Here is a 20301-nt window from a genome sequence, read left to right on the forward strand (position 1 = left end):
TTTCCCCTCTATATACTCTTGTTAGGCTTGGTTATATGTTCTCTGGTTTGTACAATATGCATGGCTCTCCAAAAAAAACAAACAAACAAACAAAAAAAACATCACAACAACAACAACAACAACAAAACCTTTGGGAATCTCCGATGTGACAAAAAAAAAAACGTGTTTAAAAAAACCCATAAATACTCATGCCAAACTGTGCGCTGGGGTGTTGAAGGTGTTTAAAGAAACGTCAACGTGGAAATGAAATACGTTTCTGAGACACTGCGTCATGACGTCACATTTCCAAACCCTACAGGCTGCGTGCAGAAACAGCGCTCAGAGGCAGCTACTTTGAAAAGCCACTGCTGCGGAGGCATGTAGCTGGTGTGCGCATGCGCAGTATGCAGGTTATTGCAGCCTCTTCAATAACGGGGAAATAACGAGGTGAGGAGCTGTGAGGCGAAATGTAAATAAAATCCGATATTCACTACGGACTTTCTAGAGGGGTGCAGTATTAAGGGTTCAAAGCTATAAACTTCACGTGTGTAAAACGTCATGTTTGTTTAAAGCGAAATGTTCACTAGACTGTTCCCGGAGGTGTTAGCTGGTTGGCTATACAGCTTATGACAACAAGAACCGGAGGAAGTAACGTTAAGTTAACATTAATGCTAACTAGCTAAACTATCTCCAGCTAGTTAACCAGTCCACGGCTGTGAGCACATTTTACTGTGACCATTCAGTTCTGGCGTGAATTTATCCATTAACATTACTAAGAAGTGATTGGGAGTGAATTGTTTACCCTGGTGGATTTTAGAGCAATGTTAGCTAATAATAGTAGTTAACTACTACAGTGTAGAAGTGCTCCGGTTTAGTCTGCATGTTTATCTTTTCTACCTTTTCCACAGAAACGTTTCTGTATGTATAGATTTCTGTGTAAGTATGTATATATATATATATATATATATATATATATATATATATATATATATATATATGTGTGTGTGTGTATATATATGTGTGTGTGTGTATATATGTGTGTGTGTGTGTGTATATATGTGTGTGTGTGTGTGTATATATGTGTGTGTGTGTGTGTATATATATATGTGTGTGTGTGTATATATATATATGTGTGTGTGTGTATATATATATATATATATATATGTATAAGTGTATATATATATATATATATATATATATATATGTATAAGTGTGTATGTGTGTGTGTGTGTGTGTGTGTTCTATGTTACATATTCATAAGGGTCAAAACCCTCAAGGGTTTATCGGTTTGTGATTATGATTATTCATGTATTATCTTGTTAATACCAATTACAAATCAGATTCTCCTTAAATAGCTTACTACACAGATGTTAAAACCATAACAGTTGAATAAATCTGTAACCACAACATTAGATGTAATGTTAAAAGTGACTGAAACAACTTTAATAGCTTTAATAGCTGATTTTCTTCACTGTTATTTAATAATATTTAATCAGAAGTCTATCTTTGTTAACTTAAGCTGTTTTTTTCCCTTCAGACCACAAAAACGGTTAAAGATGACTACTTCTTGGAGCGATCGACTTCAGAACTATTCAGAGCTTCCTGCCAACATGGATGGCTTGTCTATGAAGAAGTACAGGCGAGAGGCCTATCACAGGTACATGATCTGAATCGGAGTATCATACTCTATTCACAGCTGTGAATATCTTAAAGCACAGAAATTATGACCTGTTTTATGCTAATATGTGGACAAATCATTCTTAGTAGTTGAGCTGAGCTATAACTGTTTCTTTAGAATTAATGCCAGATTATAATTTATGCTATAGTCTGTATTATGCTCTCATCCAATTGAAATGAACCTGTAATGAATGTTGTAAATTAGGCTATACCATCAGACAGGAAGAGGCCGTGTTTTCGTTCAGATATTACTCACAGCCAGACTTTGGTGGGAAACCTGTAGTACCTTTTTACAGCAATCCTAGTACTGTACTGCCTTTGATAATATTAATCAGATCTTTAAGATTCATTGTCATTAATCATCATTAGCTGTAGTTTATATTAACATGTACAATTTTTTGTTTATAGTTAATGTAAGACTTTACCAGGTTGTTCGGTGTGTATTTCATTCTACGATTATAATTTCCTGAAATATGCTGTAACTTCATTTAACCTGAACAAACTAATCGTAATGTTTAAAGCAATTTTACAGGGATAAGTAAGGAATGACACTGTTATAGAAAATAATCCATGCCAGGGTGGTGTGTTGGCACTGTAGCATGGATTACTTTCCTATAATAGCAATGTCTGAAATGTGTTATTCCTCTTATACCTCAGCAATTTACCACCTCTTACAATTTATTAACAAAGGAAACGTCACACTTATAGTAGAGATTGACCGATAACCAGTTTTACCGATATTTTTCCTGACATTTAAGCATTTTTCCATAATCGGATATCAGTTTAATAAATATGGATCCGATAAATGTGGATCAGTTTTGTAATATCTGATCCACCGATAAAAATTGAGCAATACTCAATTTTGAGTATTGCCTGCAGGTCCGTCATTGCGGCACTGTATCTGAGTGTGCACAGGTAAAGTATACTCGCTTTGCTTTAATTAATAAACTTTATTTAACATAACAGCCATGAATGCACAAATTAGATGTGCTACATAAATGCTTGATATGCTGTTTAAGCAACTTGGTGCTAAGAAATTGAGACAAACCCCTGGTGTCCCATAATCTGTTTACCTCATCAAAGCATTTATTTAAATAAAAAAAGACAATTTAGTAACAGTGCACTTTTTTTATATATATATTTTTTGCACTCTTTCAGATCCCTCTATTTATTGGTGTATAAATAAGAGGTTTTTTTGTTTGTTTGTTTTGTATGAAAGGAGGAAGTGAACTTGACAAAATCGTTATAAATAAACCTGTTTGTTAAGTTCAGTGGTGTTCTCATTCTGTCAAAAACAGAAGTAAAGCAATAAATAAATATCAGTTCTGCATATCGGTTATCGGCCACATAAACATGCAAATAATTGGTATCGGTTATTAATAAAAAATCAATTTTGGTCGATCTCTAGTTTATAGTTGCATTCAAAGTTATGGAACGTCCATGAGACAAGTTAGTTCTTGTCACTTACGTTATAGCAGCTATAAACAGATGCTCCCTCAACAGTCTGTCTTTTTTTTTTTCTCTCTTACTCTTGAAGTTAATAAGAAATAAAATAAATCTTGTCACATTACATAGAAACTGGAAAGTGTCAAGTCCTCTGTCCTGAAGACTTTCCTGTGTTGGAAAACTTACTTATGGTTACAAACTTATCTATTCCTTTGTTATATGAATTATTTTTGTCTGTATTAGTGAAAATGTAGTGCTTGATGTGCGTGATGTATGAAAGAAATAAGCATTGTATTTTGTTGTTTGTATTGTCATTATCTGTTTTTTATTTTATTGTTTTTAAATTGCAAAAATACTTTGTTGTTGTTGTTGGCTGACATCACATTGACCAGTGAATCACTGATTAATCATTGAATGCTTCACAGTAATGGGTTTGCAGGGTCCTGGCAGTTTTCCCTGATTTTTATCAGAGTATGATAGAAACCCTTTACTGAGTGCATACAGTCTGACATGATGCTACCTGTTGGAAAACGCATTTATCATGTTTATGAGCAGCAACAGGAACCTAAACAATGCCCTTTTATTATTTAACCATGAAGAGCAAAATCAAAAGGCAGGTAAATGAGCTGAGTGATGTGTTTGAGTTTGTGTTCATTGATCAACACTCCAACACTGTTATTACTATGCAGTGGCAATTAGCTGATGTACATACTGTAGTAATGTATAGTACATTTATTCCTTTATTACAAAGCTTACCATGGGAACTGGCCCAATGTCATCCTGCTATGAGGTATGCGAAAGTTTTGTCATTGACCTGAAGTATTGACTTTTGTAAGCGATGAATTATCCACCAAAATCATCACCTTTTTCTAAACAGACTTCATCTTTACTCACCCGGCTCTGTGTTGTGGCCTCCCTTAGGTGTCTGTAGGAAGACCACTTTTTGGTCTTATTGGAATTTCATATGTGTGAGACCTTTCTTTCATTTTTCTCATTTTCACACTTGATATATATAATCTCCCGCGCTATAACGTTGACATTTAAGTGTCACTTTTGCAGAAAGGTGATTATTTAACAATCTCAGATCTCATCAGATTATTTTTCTTCCTGTATTGAACTGAGTGATTCACAGTGAGCCTGGACATCTTTAATGCCTTCTTTCTGGTTTTACGTTTCAGTGTTATTCTTATACATTGCCAAACGTAATTAGGACTAGATCAGCTTAACGCTGTGACTATTATTTACACCTTTTAATGTTTTATTTTTGGTCCATAGTGTGCATAGATCCAAATGAAATTAAAAATAAAAATAAAAAGCGTAATAAAACAAGACTGAGAAACAAGTCTTTTAGGGCTCAGTTGTTTTGAGTCAAACTCCTTTGTCGTCATCATAAAGTGTAGTAGAAATACCTTGTAGAGGACATGGTTTATTCAGCTTAGCCTAAAGATTGTAAGAGGAAATTTGCTGTAATATTATTTATTTACATTTTGGATTTTTAAAAATGTATGTCATATTTCACTACATTCACCAGATATGCATTTAAAGTTCATAGCAGTTTTTTTCCCCTTGTGTGATTTAATATTACTACAGTTCTTTATAGCCTACAATAAAGGCTGTTTAGTAATAAATCACAAATCATTAAAATATTATGTCCACAATTTGTGTCTTAAAAATCCTCTATTGCTACTATTTCTTGTATCGATCAGCTAATAGTTACTTTCTTCACTAATGAGCTTATTATACTTATACATATTTTACTTATTATATTACCTGTCATCTATACATATTTTATAACTAATGTTGTCTTCACACACAAATTCTCCGATGTATTATTTATTATTTGCTAATGTGTGTTAAAGGCACCGCAAAGAGAAGAATGTAAAGCCTGTTGGCTCCAGGACTACTGAAAAATGAGTTTTCCTGCTTTTCATCATGTGAACATCCAGTGATTGTCTTGGCCACGAAACTGAATATTATTCTTTTCATTCTCAGAGTTTTTGTCAACAGAAGTTTGGCAATGGAGAAGATTAAATGCTTTGGCTTTGACATGGATTACACTCTAGCAGGCAAGTACTGCACCTTTTTCTCAGTTAATCATGCATTTAGTTTATATAAGACTGAGCTCTAGCATGTTCCCGCTTGCATTACTACTTTAGTCAATACTGTCAAAACTTTGTCTATGTATAAATTCGGTAAATGTTCTTTACAAGCTCTTATAGTGTGGTTCACTGTAATAATGTCTGAGTTAATACTGAGCTAGTGTCACTTAATCCACTTATGCCATGCTTCTAATAGTGTGAGGTACAACACGAAGAGAGGATGTAAAATTGATATATTGATTTGTATTACAATAAAGTTTTGTATTTTGAGTATATTTGTGAAGACATACTCTGCTTTTATAATCTGTTCAACATTGTACTTTCCCATCATTCTTAAGCACCTTCTCTGACCCAGATAGCCTCAGTGTGTGTGTTGTAACTCTCAGTTACAGATTTATGTTGCAGAGAAGATGCACACATTCCAGAACCAAAGAGCAGGTTGTTAAAAACAGCCTTCTGTGAAATAGACCCATTTGAAATGGAAACTGATCGTCACGCGAGTGTACATGTATACATTACACACAGGAGTATCAATCTTTCTTGTCTTAGAGATTAGTGGAACATGTTTTACTCAATAGCAAAATCATAGCACTAAAATATGAACAATAATACAAATGCCACGCTCCATCTGTGCTAATAAAATAAACCGCTATTCTCTACTCTTATTTTTTTCTTCTGTCTTCCTCACCATTTCTGTTCACTTATATTTGTCACCAAAACCAGCTTGTAAAGTATATTTCTAAACATATTCTTTCCACTATGTTCACAGTGTACAAGTCTCCAGAGTATGAATCTCTAGGATTTGACCTGACAGTGGAGAGATTGGTTTCCATTGGTTATCCACAAGAACTTCTAAATTTTGTCTATGACCCTACCTTTCCAACCAGGTAAACTGCAAACTGATTTTCTGTTAGTATTAATAATGTTTGCAGACTACTGTGTCTGCGTGTGTGTGTGTGTGTGTGTATATGTGTGTGTGTGTGTGTGTGTGTGTGTGTATATATATATATATATATATATATATATATGTGTGTGTGTGTGTGTGTGTGTGTGTGTGTGTGTGTATACACACACAGACACACACACACATACATACATACCTCATATGTATGTTTTCTAAAAGACTACTGTTGTTACTGCTACAAATACTTTACTATCTATTTTTTACTCTTTACAGAGGCCTGGTATTTGATACAATGTATGGTAATCTGTTGAAAGTAGATGCCTATGGCAACATTTTGGTATGTGCCCATGGGTTTAACTTCATGCGTGGGTGAGTAACCACAAAATAAAGAAGCCTTGCATGCCGTTATTTATCTGTTCATGTGTCCTGGGAGCACTGGGTTAAATACTGACCACCAGATCCAAATGACCAGTTTTCATGCTTAGTGTTGTTTTTTATTGTTGCTCTGTTCACCTATTTTTTTCTGATATTTTAATAAGCTGTTATGAAGAAGAATTCCATTCTGTTTGTGTAACAACATACAGCAAGACGGTGGAAAATACAGCTTGAATTTTGCACACGGAAACATTTTACTATGCCAAATGTGGATGTGCAGAGGGCTGTTTTGTTATACTTTAAATGGCCTGTTGATTGGAGTGTTCTCACAGTTTTTCTGGCTTGTACTGGCTTATTGTTTCTGCCTGTGGTATTGTTTGAATGAGTCATCAGAAACCAGCTAATGTTGGTTATTTTTGCCTGAATATATTTTGGGGTGGATATTTGATGCATGCCTAATAATACTGTGTATTTCTTTATTTCTTTCTCTTTGTCTCACATAGGCCAGAGATTAGAGAACTATATCCAAATAAGTTCATCCAGCGTGGTGATACAGAGCGATTCTACATCCTTAACACACTGTTTAACCTCCCTGGTAAGGCATTTGTACTAGTTGAAATATCATTGAATATTGTATAATATTGTTATTGACAATGTTATTTTACATTAATACTGACAGCATGTGTTGTTCACTCAGTATTTTATTTATATATATTTGAATTAACTTAAAAATATTCAACAAACTGAACATGTTTCAGACATTTGATGAACAGAAATGGAATAATGAGTCCCTGAATAAAGGGGGTTCAATATCAAAAGTAACAGTCAGTATGTGGTGTGGCTTTGAGTACTATAGTGCATCTCATCCTCATGGACTGCACCAGATTTGTCAGTTCTTGCTGTGAGATGTTACTCCAAGGCAATCGCATGTAATTTTCCACTGCAAGGACGATCAGCTGTCCTTCCTGTAGCACTGTCTTAGGTGTCTTACATTACAGACATTACAGTTTATTGCTCTGGCCACATCTGCAGTCCTCATGCCTCCCTGCAGCAGGTACTCTAGGCATCTTTCTTCTGGTGTTTTTCAGAGTCAGTAGAAAGGTCTTTTCAGTGTACTAAGTAATTCTAACTGTGACCTTAATTGCCTACTGCCTGTGAACTGTGTTTTAAGGACTGTTCCACAGGCTCATGTGCAATACAGTAATTGTTTATGGCTGAAAAACATCGTTTAAACCCTTTCTGATAAAGATCTGTAAAGCTTATTTGGATTTTACAAAATTATCTTTAAAATACAGTCCCCTGAAAAAGGGATGTTTCTTTTTTTGCTGAGTTTATATATAATCTTTTTTTTTCCCTCCAGAGACCTACCTTTTTGCCTGCTTGGTTGATTTCTTCACCAGCTGCTCCAGATACGCTAGGTTTGTATACATCAATGAACATCCTTGTTTTGTTAGATCTAGCTTTCTGCAGAATTAACTTCCAGCTTCTATATAGCAAAACTCTTCTGACTAGACTGGATGTCTGTAGGTGTTGATTTATGGCTGAATTCTGTAGGAATTCTCTAGAAGCAGATTTGGGCATAATTCATTGCCTGTTTGGATGTTTATTCCCTTTCTGCAGTTGCACCGTTTGCCATATGCATATTTGTCATGTTTGATCTTTTCCTTGATAGTGAAAAATGTGTTTTTCTTGTTCCCCAAAGCTGCGAGACTGGTTTTAAGGACGGTGATCTCTTCATGTCCTTCAAGAGCATGTTCCAGGATGTCAGAGATGCAGTTGATTGGGTCCATTTCAAGGCAAGATTCTGTTAACTTTCAACAGAGACATTTATTTATGATCAAAATCGCATCCTAAATATACCCGTTGAAAAATCTGATCAGTGTGTTGCTTTTGGCTACTTTCTTAGGGTTCACTGAAAGAGAAGACTGTTGAAAACTTGGAGAAATATGTGGTGAAAGATGTGAGTAAACACAAGTTGCAGTTTGCGGAAATACATCATGTTGTGTTCATCTTTGTTTTTTTGTGCTGTGCATTTATGCTTCTTGTTCCCCTCAAGGCCAAGTTGCCTTTGCTTCTTAGTCGCATGGAGGAAGTTGCCAAAGTTTTCCTGGCCACTAACAGTGACTACAAGTACACTGATGTAAGAGGTTCAACATTATGTTTAATGAAAATGTTGTTTATTAAAATAATTACTTTTGATTTATAATCTGTAAATATATATATATATATATATATATAATTTAATGTCATTACGTGAAGCTGTCACTATGTGTACGTGTGAAAGTGTTTCTGTGAACTAAAATTTAACCTGCGGAAACTTTTTTTTTTTTTCTTCTTCATTTGTATATTTTCAGAAAATTATGACATACCTGTTTGACTTCCCTCATGGTCCAAAAGTAAGTTGAAACAATTATCATCCCCTTGTAATGGTGCTATAGTTATACCTGTTATGCTTGTCTATAAATAAATTGATGTACTGTTTTACATTTTGCAATGCATCAAGCAAGCATGGCTGTGGTAGAAAAATTAATTTAGTGAATAAATTATTTAAGATATAGCAAAAGACTATTTGGTTGTGCCGATAGATGATGATCTCGGGGATCGGCAATAGCCAGTGATATCGCCGAGAGCTGATGCCTTTGACGATATGTCAAGATGATATTTAGCTCGTTTTCCACTGTTGATAATCCAACTGGTGGGCCGTCACACTGTTGAATACAAAACTATGCTATCTACACACAGCAGTTGTGATACATCTTTGGAAAAATGATTCGATTGATAGAAACCATTTTTTATTCAAGATACAATCACAACAGCAGCTACAATCAATGACTACGTATACATGGACAGCAGTAATCTATTTATTGACCTTACTCTGATTAAGATAATAATGTGATTAAGGTGTTTACATGAGTCGCTTTTAGAATACTCCTGTCATGTTCCTGTTTTACATGTTATAGAACATAATTAGATTAACAGCCCGCGTCATTACGTCACCGCGCCACGCCGTCCGATGTCCCTCCAGAATTTCACGGATCAACATATAGTTCGTCTTCGTTATGGTTGCCTATACGGTTTTGGGTGTTTTTATTTAATTTTTTTACGAATGCTTCAAGTGCGGTTAATTATTTGTCATGCTATACGTGCTAATAGACAACTGCTTGAAGCCGTGGGCTGCGTCTCAAACCGCGTACTTACCGTCTATATAGTGGCCGAGATACATGTATTTTTCCCCACTACAGGCCTGTAGTAGGAAAGTATGCGGTTTGGGACGCGGCCAAACTCTCTTGTTCGCCGTAAAACGTAAAACTGCCGTGTGTATGTGTCCTGTCGCAAAATGCGGTGAAAACTCTCACACGACGCTCATAATGTGATTAAGGTGTTTACATGTATGTAATACATGTCCATAATGTGACTAAAACAGGAGTACTCCACCTGTCTTAATTCGATTAGAGCATAATTCGATTATGACCTTAATTAGATTAAGGTAAGTAAAAATTGCTGTTTACATGGTAGTTTCTTAATCAAAGTATGGTCTTAATTGGATTAAGAGTGGATTATTGTTGTCCATGTAAACGCAGCTAATGTTTCTGTCAGACCACCAACATACAAACACACAATTACTAAATTGAGGCAACTCTCCTATGAAGCCTCATAGTAGTCCACTGATCGATAACATCCCGACAAAAACAGTCTTGTTACATTGGCAAAGGTCCAAACAATTCAATCAAGTAAAATATTTAGTCCAAAACACATTATTACCTCAGTGTTACATCGGAATGTTGCTGCATCCCTTCAAATTACTAACAGATGTGCCAAACCTTGTGTTTGCTGTAATAACTTTAATTCACATATAAACATTACCCATGTCTTGATATCAAAATGGACGCTACACTGTGACCTTTCGATTGACACCTCATTTGAGCCAATAGGAGCTTCCTTGTTCTGTCCATAGCCTTCAATAACCAATAAGAATCTACATTGAAATGAAGTGCCTTCCCCTTTTCCTTTGTGAAAAACTCGAGCCTATTGCAACCGATTGTGTGGATGAATGGTGCATTGTATAGCCAATGAAATTCTGAAAAATATGACATTAGTGGGAAGTTTAAACACTTCGATGTAAAAAAGTCAGTGTATAAAGCTGGCTAACCGATGCCAAGTGTTTTGTGTGTCTGTACATAAAAGCTGAAAAGTGTAGTATTGTGACTGTGACTAACTTTTGGAATGTGAATTTTATGTCAAAACAGATGAGGAAAACAAAAATACTCGCTCCAATATGTGCTGGAAGAATGTACTTCTATTTACTTCTGAAACGTCATCTCCAGACTCGGTGTGAAAGCGACGATTTCAGAAGTAAATAGGGATGAATCCAGGCTTGGGGAGTAACAGAATACATCAGGATACAATAAACTGGTAACTGTAATCTGTTACAGTTACATCAAAAAACAAAGTAATCAGATTACAGTTACATTTTGTTAAAAAAAAAAAAAAGGGAATACTATCAGGATTACTTTTTCTTTTTTTTTCTTTTCCCATTTAATACCAACCAAATGAATCTTGACATAACACAGCTGCTTGATTATAGTTCTGGTTCTTTTCCCAGTCGTGGCTCACATGAGCAACCTCCTGGTTTTGGAAGAAATTACCACACATTGTTCTCTGAAATGCTTTTGTTAGGGTGACCACATGTCCTCTTTTTCGAACCTTAAAAAAGTGTCCGGCCGGGATTTCTAAATTTGAGAAAATGTCTGGTATTCTGCTTTAGTTTCATTATGATGTGCTTATGGTCTAATACTGCATCATGTGTGTGCATGTTTGCATTGCTTTAACCCCTCTCTGTAATTTCCGCCTTCTCGCACACAAGTTGGTTGATTATAAAAGGTTTGCAGCAACTATTGGCCAAATTCTGCTTCTCAGACATTAGCCTGTTCTCAGCGAATGCGTAAAGGTGAAGCGCTGTTGTGTACAGCGTCAAACACTTACTGGACAATAGCAGCAAATGAAGCTTTCTTGGGTCGAAACACTGCCCATGGCCATATAAGGTCGTTTTTAATTTCATGTTATCACATCGCTTCGTATTACATGGCCATTTAAATGTGTAAATGATGGCAGAAGGTGGCATTTAATATTTTATTTTATTCCATTCAAAAGAATGTAGGGAAAAAATGTAAAACATGGGCAGAGTGAAACCAGTTTTATGTCTGTCTGTCTGTCTGTCGCTAGCAGTGTGTCTTTTTCAGTGTATTAAAGTCTGCAATCATAGTAAGACTGTTTTGAACGTTATAAAAAATTCTGGAAAACCAGAATATGGTCACCCTAACGTTTGTGATGTAACGTTACCCACCTCAGGGACAGGGATCTTTTATTTATTTATTTTCTTAAAACAAATCCAAACACTGAATATGTTTTTAAGCTTTCAATTAAAGTCTTTTAGATCATATTGCTTTTCTCTCTGATCACATTACATTACTTTCATATTGTGATACTTGGATTATGTTATTGATAAAACATTTTATGAAGTAATTTGTAACTGTAATGGAGTACATTTTTAAAGTAATCCTCCCAACCCTGGATGAATCATATATTGATTCCAAGGCAGAGGCAATGTTTCTGGAGGGAGGGGACTTGGGTAATACTTGACAAGTAAGTATTTTATTATAATGAGGTAATAAAATATATTATAAAAACTTTATATATAATAAGTGAGCAAATAATAACTATTGCCCTGCTCTGCTCCCGCGTGCTAAAATCGTGTATTGGCGATCTCACAGGCTGACGATTGGACGATCTGACTATGGAGAAGATTGCCCAACACTAAAAGACACATGATGTTATTTATTATTGAAAACATAAAGTTTACTAGTTTTGAACAGGAGCAAGTCTATAAATCCCCAGCCCACACCTCTGTTCCTGTGCCCCTGTCTAGATACGTCTGAAACATTCAGGGCTTTTCCCTTACCTGATGCCAAGTGAGCAAAAAGTCTTAGACCTGACTCTGTTGCTTGTGTTATTTTCAGGTTGGCACACCTCATCGGCCTTGGCAATCCTACTTTGACCTCATTCTGGTTGATGCCAGGAAGCCTCTGTTTTTTGGAGAGGGCACAGTCCTGAGACAAGTAGATACAGTAAGATGCATAGTGCTTCTTGTGTTTAGGAACATGCAGCAACCTCTCACTTTACTTTATAGCTGTAATAGCATGTTGGTACATGAGGTGTTTATGATCAGTTTTTGATAATAGATTCACTCTTTTATTTCTTCTTAAAGACCACTGGGAGACTAAAGATTGGAACTTACACAGGGCCACTGCAGCATGGCATTGTGTACTCTGGTGGTAAGTAACACGATGTCTAGGTCTAAAACAGTTAGAGTAATTGAACGTTGTAAAATGATGGGGGTTTTTTGTGTGTGTTTATGCTGGATCATATTTACATTCTGTTTCCTACAGGATCCTCAGACATTGTGTGTGATTTACTGGGGGCTAAAGGGAAAGACATCTTGTACATTGGTGACCACATTTTTGGTGACATACTCAAGTCTAAGAAGCGTCAGGGTTGGAGAACGTTCCTTGTGATTCCTGAGTTGGCTCAAGAGCTGCATGTCTGGACTGACAAGAGTTGTACGTTTCACTTCACTTCTGAGTCTTTTAGAATTTACGATAATCTATTCTTCAACTGAATTATTTTATTGTATATTAAATCTTGTATATTAATCATATTGTGTTGTTTTTCATCCTGTTTGAAGTAAGCACTATGCTCAAAAGAATGATGTCAGAGGAATGGAAATCCTTTGGAAACATTAGAAAGAAGTGAACAGAACCTGGTCTTTGTATATGGTTACTAAGTTTGCTGGAATGGATTGATTCATTACAATTGAAGATTGGTGACTTCTGCATCGATTGATTGACAGTATTATTCTGCTCTCTTTTACAGCTCTTTTTGAGGAACTGCAGAGTCTGGATATTTTCCTGGCCGAGCTCTATAAGTAGGTGTCTTTTGAATGTGGTGGTTTGTCTTTTAAAGTCACTGGCCTGAAAGAAATGGAATTTTTTTGTTTTTTTTCTATTTTAGGAGCAACAGCTTGGCTGAACAGGCCGTCTCACATGTTCTTCATCTGAAGAACTGTGTGTGTGCTCCTACTTCCTTCCTTTCATCTCTTCTGACCCCCAAATCTTTCTGTTTACAGGCATTTGGATAGCAGCAGTAATGAGAGACCCGACATTAGTTCACTTCAGAGGCGGATTAAGGTCTTGAGCTGTAGTTATATTATATGGAAGTGAGCTAGTTCAGTTCCAGCACATTTGATTAAAAATCACACATAACTCGTATCTGATTTTCACAGAAAGTAACCCATGACATGGACATGTGCTATGGGATGATGGGTAGTCTGTTCCGCAGTGGCTCTCGGCAGACCCTGTTTGCATCTCAGGTGATGCGCTATGCTGATCTGTATGCTGCCTCCTTCATCAACCTACTCTACTACCCCTTCAGCTACCTGTTCAGAGCTGCACATGTGCTGGTGAGTGTGGAGCTTTGGTATCACATTATTCAAGGATTGGTATTGTCTGGGGCTGCAACTAATGATTATTTTCGTAATCGATTGATCAGCCAATTATTTTTCGATTAACCGGATTTTTAAAACAAAAACAAAATTTAAATACCATTTTTTTGTTTATTTAACCCTCTTACCCCTTAGTTCCCACAGTATTATGTCCCACAACCCTATATTCCCCATAGAAACAGCACGCCAAAATTGGCCCCAAAATCAACATTTTAATTTTAACATTTTTAGGCCTTGAAACAACTTATAATAATGTATTTGTGTAATATTACTTTGAAAATGAAGCAGTTCAGTGTTTTTACTCCACTTAGAGCACAATTCTTAACTAGAGAAATGACAAAAAATGCTCGCTAAAATACTTCTACTCATTTAGAAGTACCATACGAGCATGAGCGTGGTCAGTGCCTTTGAATAAATTCAAGTAAATAATAAATAAATAAATAAATGCGTTTTAGCACCAAAAGTCAAGTTTCTGGTGATAATCAGACCAGCAGGTAGTGTTTTCACGAATGCACAGAAATGGTCCCGTTATGACTCCAGACCCCTGCAGTGTCAGTCGCACTGGTTGATGCTGAAGATGAAGACGGATCAGGGTCTGAATCAGGAGAGTTTGCGTCTCTATCAGTTTCGGTTTCGGTTTCAACATCGCCTGAACTTTCACTGCTGTCACTATCTAGAATCCTCGCTCTCGCCTGTGTAACTGTGTATGTTTTTTTTTTCACTGTTTTAGATGTACCTCTGTTCACTGTAGGTGTAACTTTAGCTGGAACACGATTAGCTTTTCGCTTTGGCATTTTTAGTTCACTTCTACTATTACACCAATATTCATGCTTGGATCTTCATCGTAATGCCGGCGTAATAACGTAATCACGTCGTGACGTCATCAACCTTCCGGGTTAAAAAATAATAATTAAATAAGTAAGGAATCATAGCAGAGTAATGCCGGTACACCGGCCTTACGGGGATAACGTTTACACTGTAAAACTGCTATATCAGCCTTACAGGTATTTGGCATAGACGACCAAGCCGGTCTATCGTCCTTACGGGAATAGATCAAAGACGGGCAAGCCGGTTTTTCGGCCATATGGGGTAAGAGGGTTAAAACAAAATCAACAACCTGATTGTTACAAATATAAACGTCAGACTAAAACTTTACATTAAAGCTGCAGTACTGAACTTTTGTCTCTCTATTGCCATCTCTGTTTCAAACATATAATTGCAAGTTGCTGCTCCTCTGCACAGATGAATCTGATGGTTTGAGATATACATGAGTATGTATATAAGCTCCAATACTTGACTACGGAGATAGCGGCGGATACGGTTTTCTTGGAGTAGAGGTGAATTGCTCTCTCTCATAGCTAGCAGAAAATAAGTGCAATTTACCACACTGACCATAACAAAACAAACAAACACAAAACAACATAAGAAACTCTACAGCTAGCTGAATCATGTGTAAAATGTGCTAATGTTTGCTACCTATTGAGTCACTGAAATATCTTACCTGTTCAGCAGAAAAAAAGCCATTTCTGTGTCAGTCTTCAATCCCTTCAGATCTCGGAGTTGTCCCCACCTCTCAAAAGCCATGCTGATCTTTATTCCCATTTTAGCATGGGCTCTGTCGCTTTCCCTTTTTGACTGCAGGCTCTCTGCAGTTTGAGGTTTCTTGGTTTTAACAACAGCTGATTCCCTAAATGCCAACGATGATTGCGTTTAGGACTATCCAGATTAAAAGCAGCCATCTAGATGACAAGATTAAATTTTAAGCAACTGTTGTAAGAACAAGCTACAAACATTCCACCATCCTCATCCCCCACACGCGATATAGTACCCGGATCTTCTTCTTTCCGCTTATTGATGTGACCACGCAAAGATGAACGACATCAAACTGACGTTTCCTGCGAAATCCGACCCGACAGCTCAAATTATAAATCATTATTTTAAGCTTACCATTGCGAATCGGGGTAAAGGTAAGGAGACAGATTTGAGCACTGATTTTTTTTATGTACTTGCACAATAATTGATTTTTGTTCATTTTTAACCAAAAAAAAGTTTGATACTACAGCTTTAAGTTGGCGAATTTTATATTCATCATGGTAGATGGAATCTTGAATGGTAAAAAAAAAATAGCATGAAGCACAATTGTTTTTTGTTTTTTTTTGGTTCAGATGCCACATGAGTCCACTGTAGAGCACACTCACGTGGGTATCAATGACACCGAATCTCCCATGGCAACACGCAACCGCCACTCTGTGGACTACAGAGACCACGAGTGTAAGAAGCACCAGCTGACCCGCTCCATCAGCGAGATTCAGCCTCCTCACTTGTTCCCGCAGACACCACAGGAGATCACACACTGCCACGATGAGGACGATGATGAGGAAGAGGAGGAAGAATAAGATTGTAAAGGTTGTAAATGTAACGTGAGTGTTGGTCTTTTAGCAACTACACATTACCAAGAAATCAGTTTGTTCAGTTTGTATCATGGCTTTTATAGTTTTTACACATCAACTTTATACTTGGATAAGATTGTTTTGTTTTGTTTTTGTTTCAGCTGTGCATGCTAAATCTCATATATATATATATATATATATATATATATTTTTTTTAAATTGTTTTAGTTGTGTAGTAAAGCTAAGAAGCTTTGACGGTGCCTTCTGTTGTTCAGGCAGTCTTGTGTAAATGAGTCAGCTTGGAACCCACAGTGTGACCATCAGAGACCAGTTTCCTTTTTGATTTAAGAGAGAAGCATCAACCTTCTCTCTTAAATCAGTGGAAACACACAGTTATTTTTGTTACCTGTTACCATGACTTTGCATGATATTAAGGGAACAAATGCAGTATTTGCCTTACAGGACTTGCATTTTTAGAAAATATGTGCATGCAACGGCCTTATCTTGTATGTGGCAGGTTCCTTTCAAAATGAAACCATACTGCATGATGGGAACTGTAGCCATCTCATACAGTCAACCAAAGCTTACTGTAACCGATGTTTAGCATAAAAAGATTTTTCCCAGCAACCACAACATGTTAAATCAATACATTGAATAATTGAGCTGTTAAAGTGTAGAGTTTATTTCACTCTTTGTTGTTTCCTCTACAGTAAAGGGAAGTGTGCATACAACGGTTCGATTATAATTATACTTCAGTAGTTTTCTATCAGAAGCTTTGGAGCACAAAGACTCCCATACTATGCATCTGTTTTTCTCTTGAATGGAACACAAAGGGATTGAATTACTCGACAACTGCAGAAAGAAGGCAACTGCATCAATATGAATCTCTCTGCCACCATAACTGAGGATATCTGAGAGAGCCTTATTGCCTCAGCTGCTGTAATGTAGTATGTAAACTAGTGAGAGAATAAGAATCTGAGCCACTGTGAATGCTTCTTGTGTATCCTGGTCCAGCCATACACAGTACTCAAATGACTTGTCTGCTATTTTCATTACAGATTTACAGTTGATCATTTTTGTGCAAAATTGATTGTTCTTTCATTATATTTTGAACTGGAACTGATGCTTGAATACTGTTGTACTCAATTATAGGACTGATTTATTATTATTATTTTTATTTGTTTATCTGCCTGTTAGTCATGGGTCAAAAAATAGAATATAGCTAGTAATCATGTGCTTCAGGGAAGCATTTCTTCTTGATTAATTCATAAACACGGTTTCTCGACCCATGTCCTGCTTTGACCTGAGCTGCCTTTTTGAATACATGTAGACGTTAATTAAGCCATGTAATAAAATCAGCTGAATTATGACATAGCCAGGTGTTAAATTAGCTAGTATAGATTTATTCAGATTTGTTTATTTTGAATGCAAAAAAACGGCATTGTGGGTTATTGCCTTGCTATTAAATGGTTGCTTTTAACATGCTGTAAAAATGTACTGTATATGTTTCCAACATCCAAACGCCTGCTCTTTAGACACTTTTAGATAAGGCTAAAAGTTTCAGTATTGATTTCAGTCTTGATTTGGATGGTTTGCACGAGCAGATGAAGGCATGGCAGTAAACTGTAACCATGTTCTGCTTTCTTTAAATGCCTGTGTTCAGGACAACCACCACATTTGCTTGCAAATTGTTTGGTTTGTCATGCATATATTTGATTTTTTGATTAACTTAATTTTGCTTACCTTCAACTTAATTTTTGGTTAAAAGTTAACTTTTGGTTCCATTTTTTTTTCTTTTCTTTAAAAAAAAAGAAAAGTAACTGAAGTTAATTGCTTGATCCTAGTTCCTCTTCTACTGGTTTATTTTCAATGTAATGTGAAGGTTAAGGATGATGTAATAGAGCACACTGTTTATTAGGATGTTACTTATTGTGCAGCACTTTGACAGGAACTTAGTTTTAAACTGTTTACTGTGCAAGCACTAAAACTGCCTTCATTAGTGTCCCTCCAGACACAACCACTGGAGCATGACCTCATTTTTCACATGCACATTTGCCTCTTTTTCCAGACAGCAGTATCACCTCGACAGTGCCATGGAAACAGCTATATATTATGGGGAAGGGGCAGCATGTCTAACAGCATGTAATGAGTGACGCACATGTAAAACATTGTTAAGCCTGTTGCTGCATGTAGCCACTTCCACAGTCAAACAGAGCCTTATCCAGATGCAATCACAACTAGCCTGCATAAATACTATCTTGACTTTTGGCTTTCTCAATGGCTTTGTCCTGAACTACTTACCACAAATTGGAGATAGAAAAAAGTTAGTGACTTGTCGCAGCTCCAAGTGTATGTAAAGTGTTAACAGCAAAGTGGTGATGTTTAAAAAGCAGCACAGAGATTAAATAATGGTTAAGCTGATACCTGTTGTCATGCCTTAGACAAAAAAAAACATGTTTGAAACATTGTTTACAGTTATATTTTGCTGTATTCTTTTTTTCATAATGATAAAGAAAAGCAGGATAACATCTAGTCTGCAATTTTACTGATGAAATAAAGTTTGTGTTTTTGTGATCCAGCCATTGCAATAATTGCCCATTGTCACCGGTCACACACGGGAAACTCATATTCATAAACAAACAAAAAAAAGTTTGTTTGTGCAGAAACAGTATTTTAGCACGTCTGTCTAAGCTTCTGTCGGGTGGCTGTGGCCCAGGTGGTAAAGCGGGTTGACCACTAATCGTAGGGTTGGCGGTTCGATTCCCGGTTCACATGACTCCACATGCTGAATTGTCCTTGGCAAGACACTGAATCCCAATTGCTCCCGATGGCAAGCTAGCACCTTGCATGACTGCTACCATTGGTGTGTGAGTGTGTGAATGAGTAGAACAAGCTTTGTAGAACCACTAAGGTCCTTAAAAAAGCACTATATAAGCGCAGTTCAAGCCTAACACCTGTAACCTGGCAATAACATCACTGATTTATGTACATTTGATACAGTTACATTTTAGTTTCCAAAGTTTGTTAGACTTGGCAGTTTTTGTAGTACTCTGTTTTGATTCGTTTGATTGCGGATCATTCTGGAAAATAATCTTGCCATGGCATCAGCCTACTCAATCAATTGCAACTTTTTATTTAAAAAATGAATACAATTATATATGGTGGAAACCTTATTGAATTGTCCTGAGCACAATAAACTCGCAGTGAATGCAAGAAATAATGTTTGTCTTCAGTTCTGAACATGGTCGTTTTTCTTCTTTTGTAAATTTGTGACTATTCGCACCCAATTTGTAGAAAAATGTAAGAAAATTAACATCAGGGTTAGTAGCGAGGTTAGCATCTGCATGGTTTCTTACATTAAAATGAACTAAATTCAAGCACATCGCTGCTGTTTGTTCAGGTATCATTAACAGACAGTTCAAGTAGTCATCATCATTAACCTGATTATATGTTACTTTGTAAAATTAATAATGTTTTCTTTTCCTTCCTATGTGTGCACTGTATCTCCACCTGGTGGCCCGCAGGGGGAAAAAAACATGCATGAAATCTAAAATTTAGTCCAAAATGTACTCATTACATGTGACACGCACTTGTGTCTTTTCTAAACAGAATGATTACGCTGATTCACAACTTTAGGATGCCTGGAGGCTCAAATATTTGACAGCATTATTTCGGTAAGTCCAGGTGGAAATGCAGAGTAGATATAACAAAAACAAGTTCAATAACACCAGACATAAAATACACAGAATACACCGAGTTTTACTCTGTACTACAAAATACACAGTCTTTAGTGTGTTACTTGTATTTGTTAAATCAAAGAGGTATTTGAGAAACAAACAAACCAAAAAAAAAAAAAGCATCAATCAAGCACAA

General features: G+C 36.4%; 1 protein-coding gene across 4 annotated transcripts; it reads left to right on the forward strand.

The window, feature by feature from the left end:
- The first annotated feature begins 318 nt into the window (after positions 1-318).
- On the forward strand, positions 319-19002 carry nt5c2a (5'-nucleotidase, cytosolic IIa). 4 transcript variants are annotated; one of them, XM_053621367.1, is made up of 19 exons: positions 320-426; positions 1517-1636; positions 5095-5168; positions 5971-6088; positions 6379-6474; positions 6984-7075; positions 7841-7898; positions 8183-8276; positions 8387-8440; positions 8537-8620; positions 8835-8876; positions 12498-12605; positions 12746-12812; positions 12927-13097; positions 13411-13462; positions 13664-13724; positions 13820-13996; positions 16204-16458; positions 17139-19002. In XM_053621367.1, exons 2-18 carry the CDS (start codon positions 1536-1538, stop codon positions 16432-16434), a joined length of 1680 nt encoding a protein of 559 aa, XP_053477342.1. In that variant the 5' UTR covers positions 320-426; positions 1517-1535; the 3' UTR covers positions 16435-16458; positions 17139-19002. The 4 variants fall into 4 exon arrangements, with proteins under 4 accessions (XP_053477341.1, XP_053477344.1, XP_053477342.1 ...); XM_053621366.1 differs by having other exon boundaries at positions 319-426; positions 16204-19002; XM_053621369.1 differs by lacking the exons at positions 16204-16458; positions 17139-19002 and adding an exon at positions 15281-16193 and having other exon boundaries at positions 319-426.
- Positions 19003-20301: the final 1299 nt, after the last annotated feature.

The sequence above is a fragment of the Ictalurus furcatus genome, chromosome 3 (genome assembly GCF_023375685.1).
Source record: "Ictalurus furcatus strain D&B chromosome 3, Billie_1.0, whole genome shotgun sequence".
Classification (NCBI taxonomy): domain Eukaryota; kingdom Metazoa; phylum Chordata; class Actinopteri; order Siluriformes; family Ictaluridae; genus Ictalurus; species Ictalurus furcatus.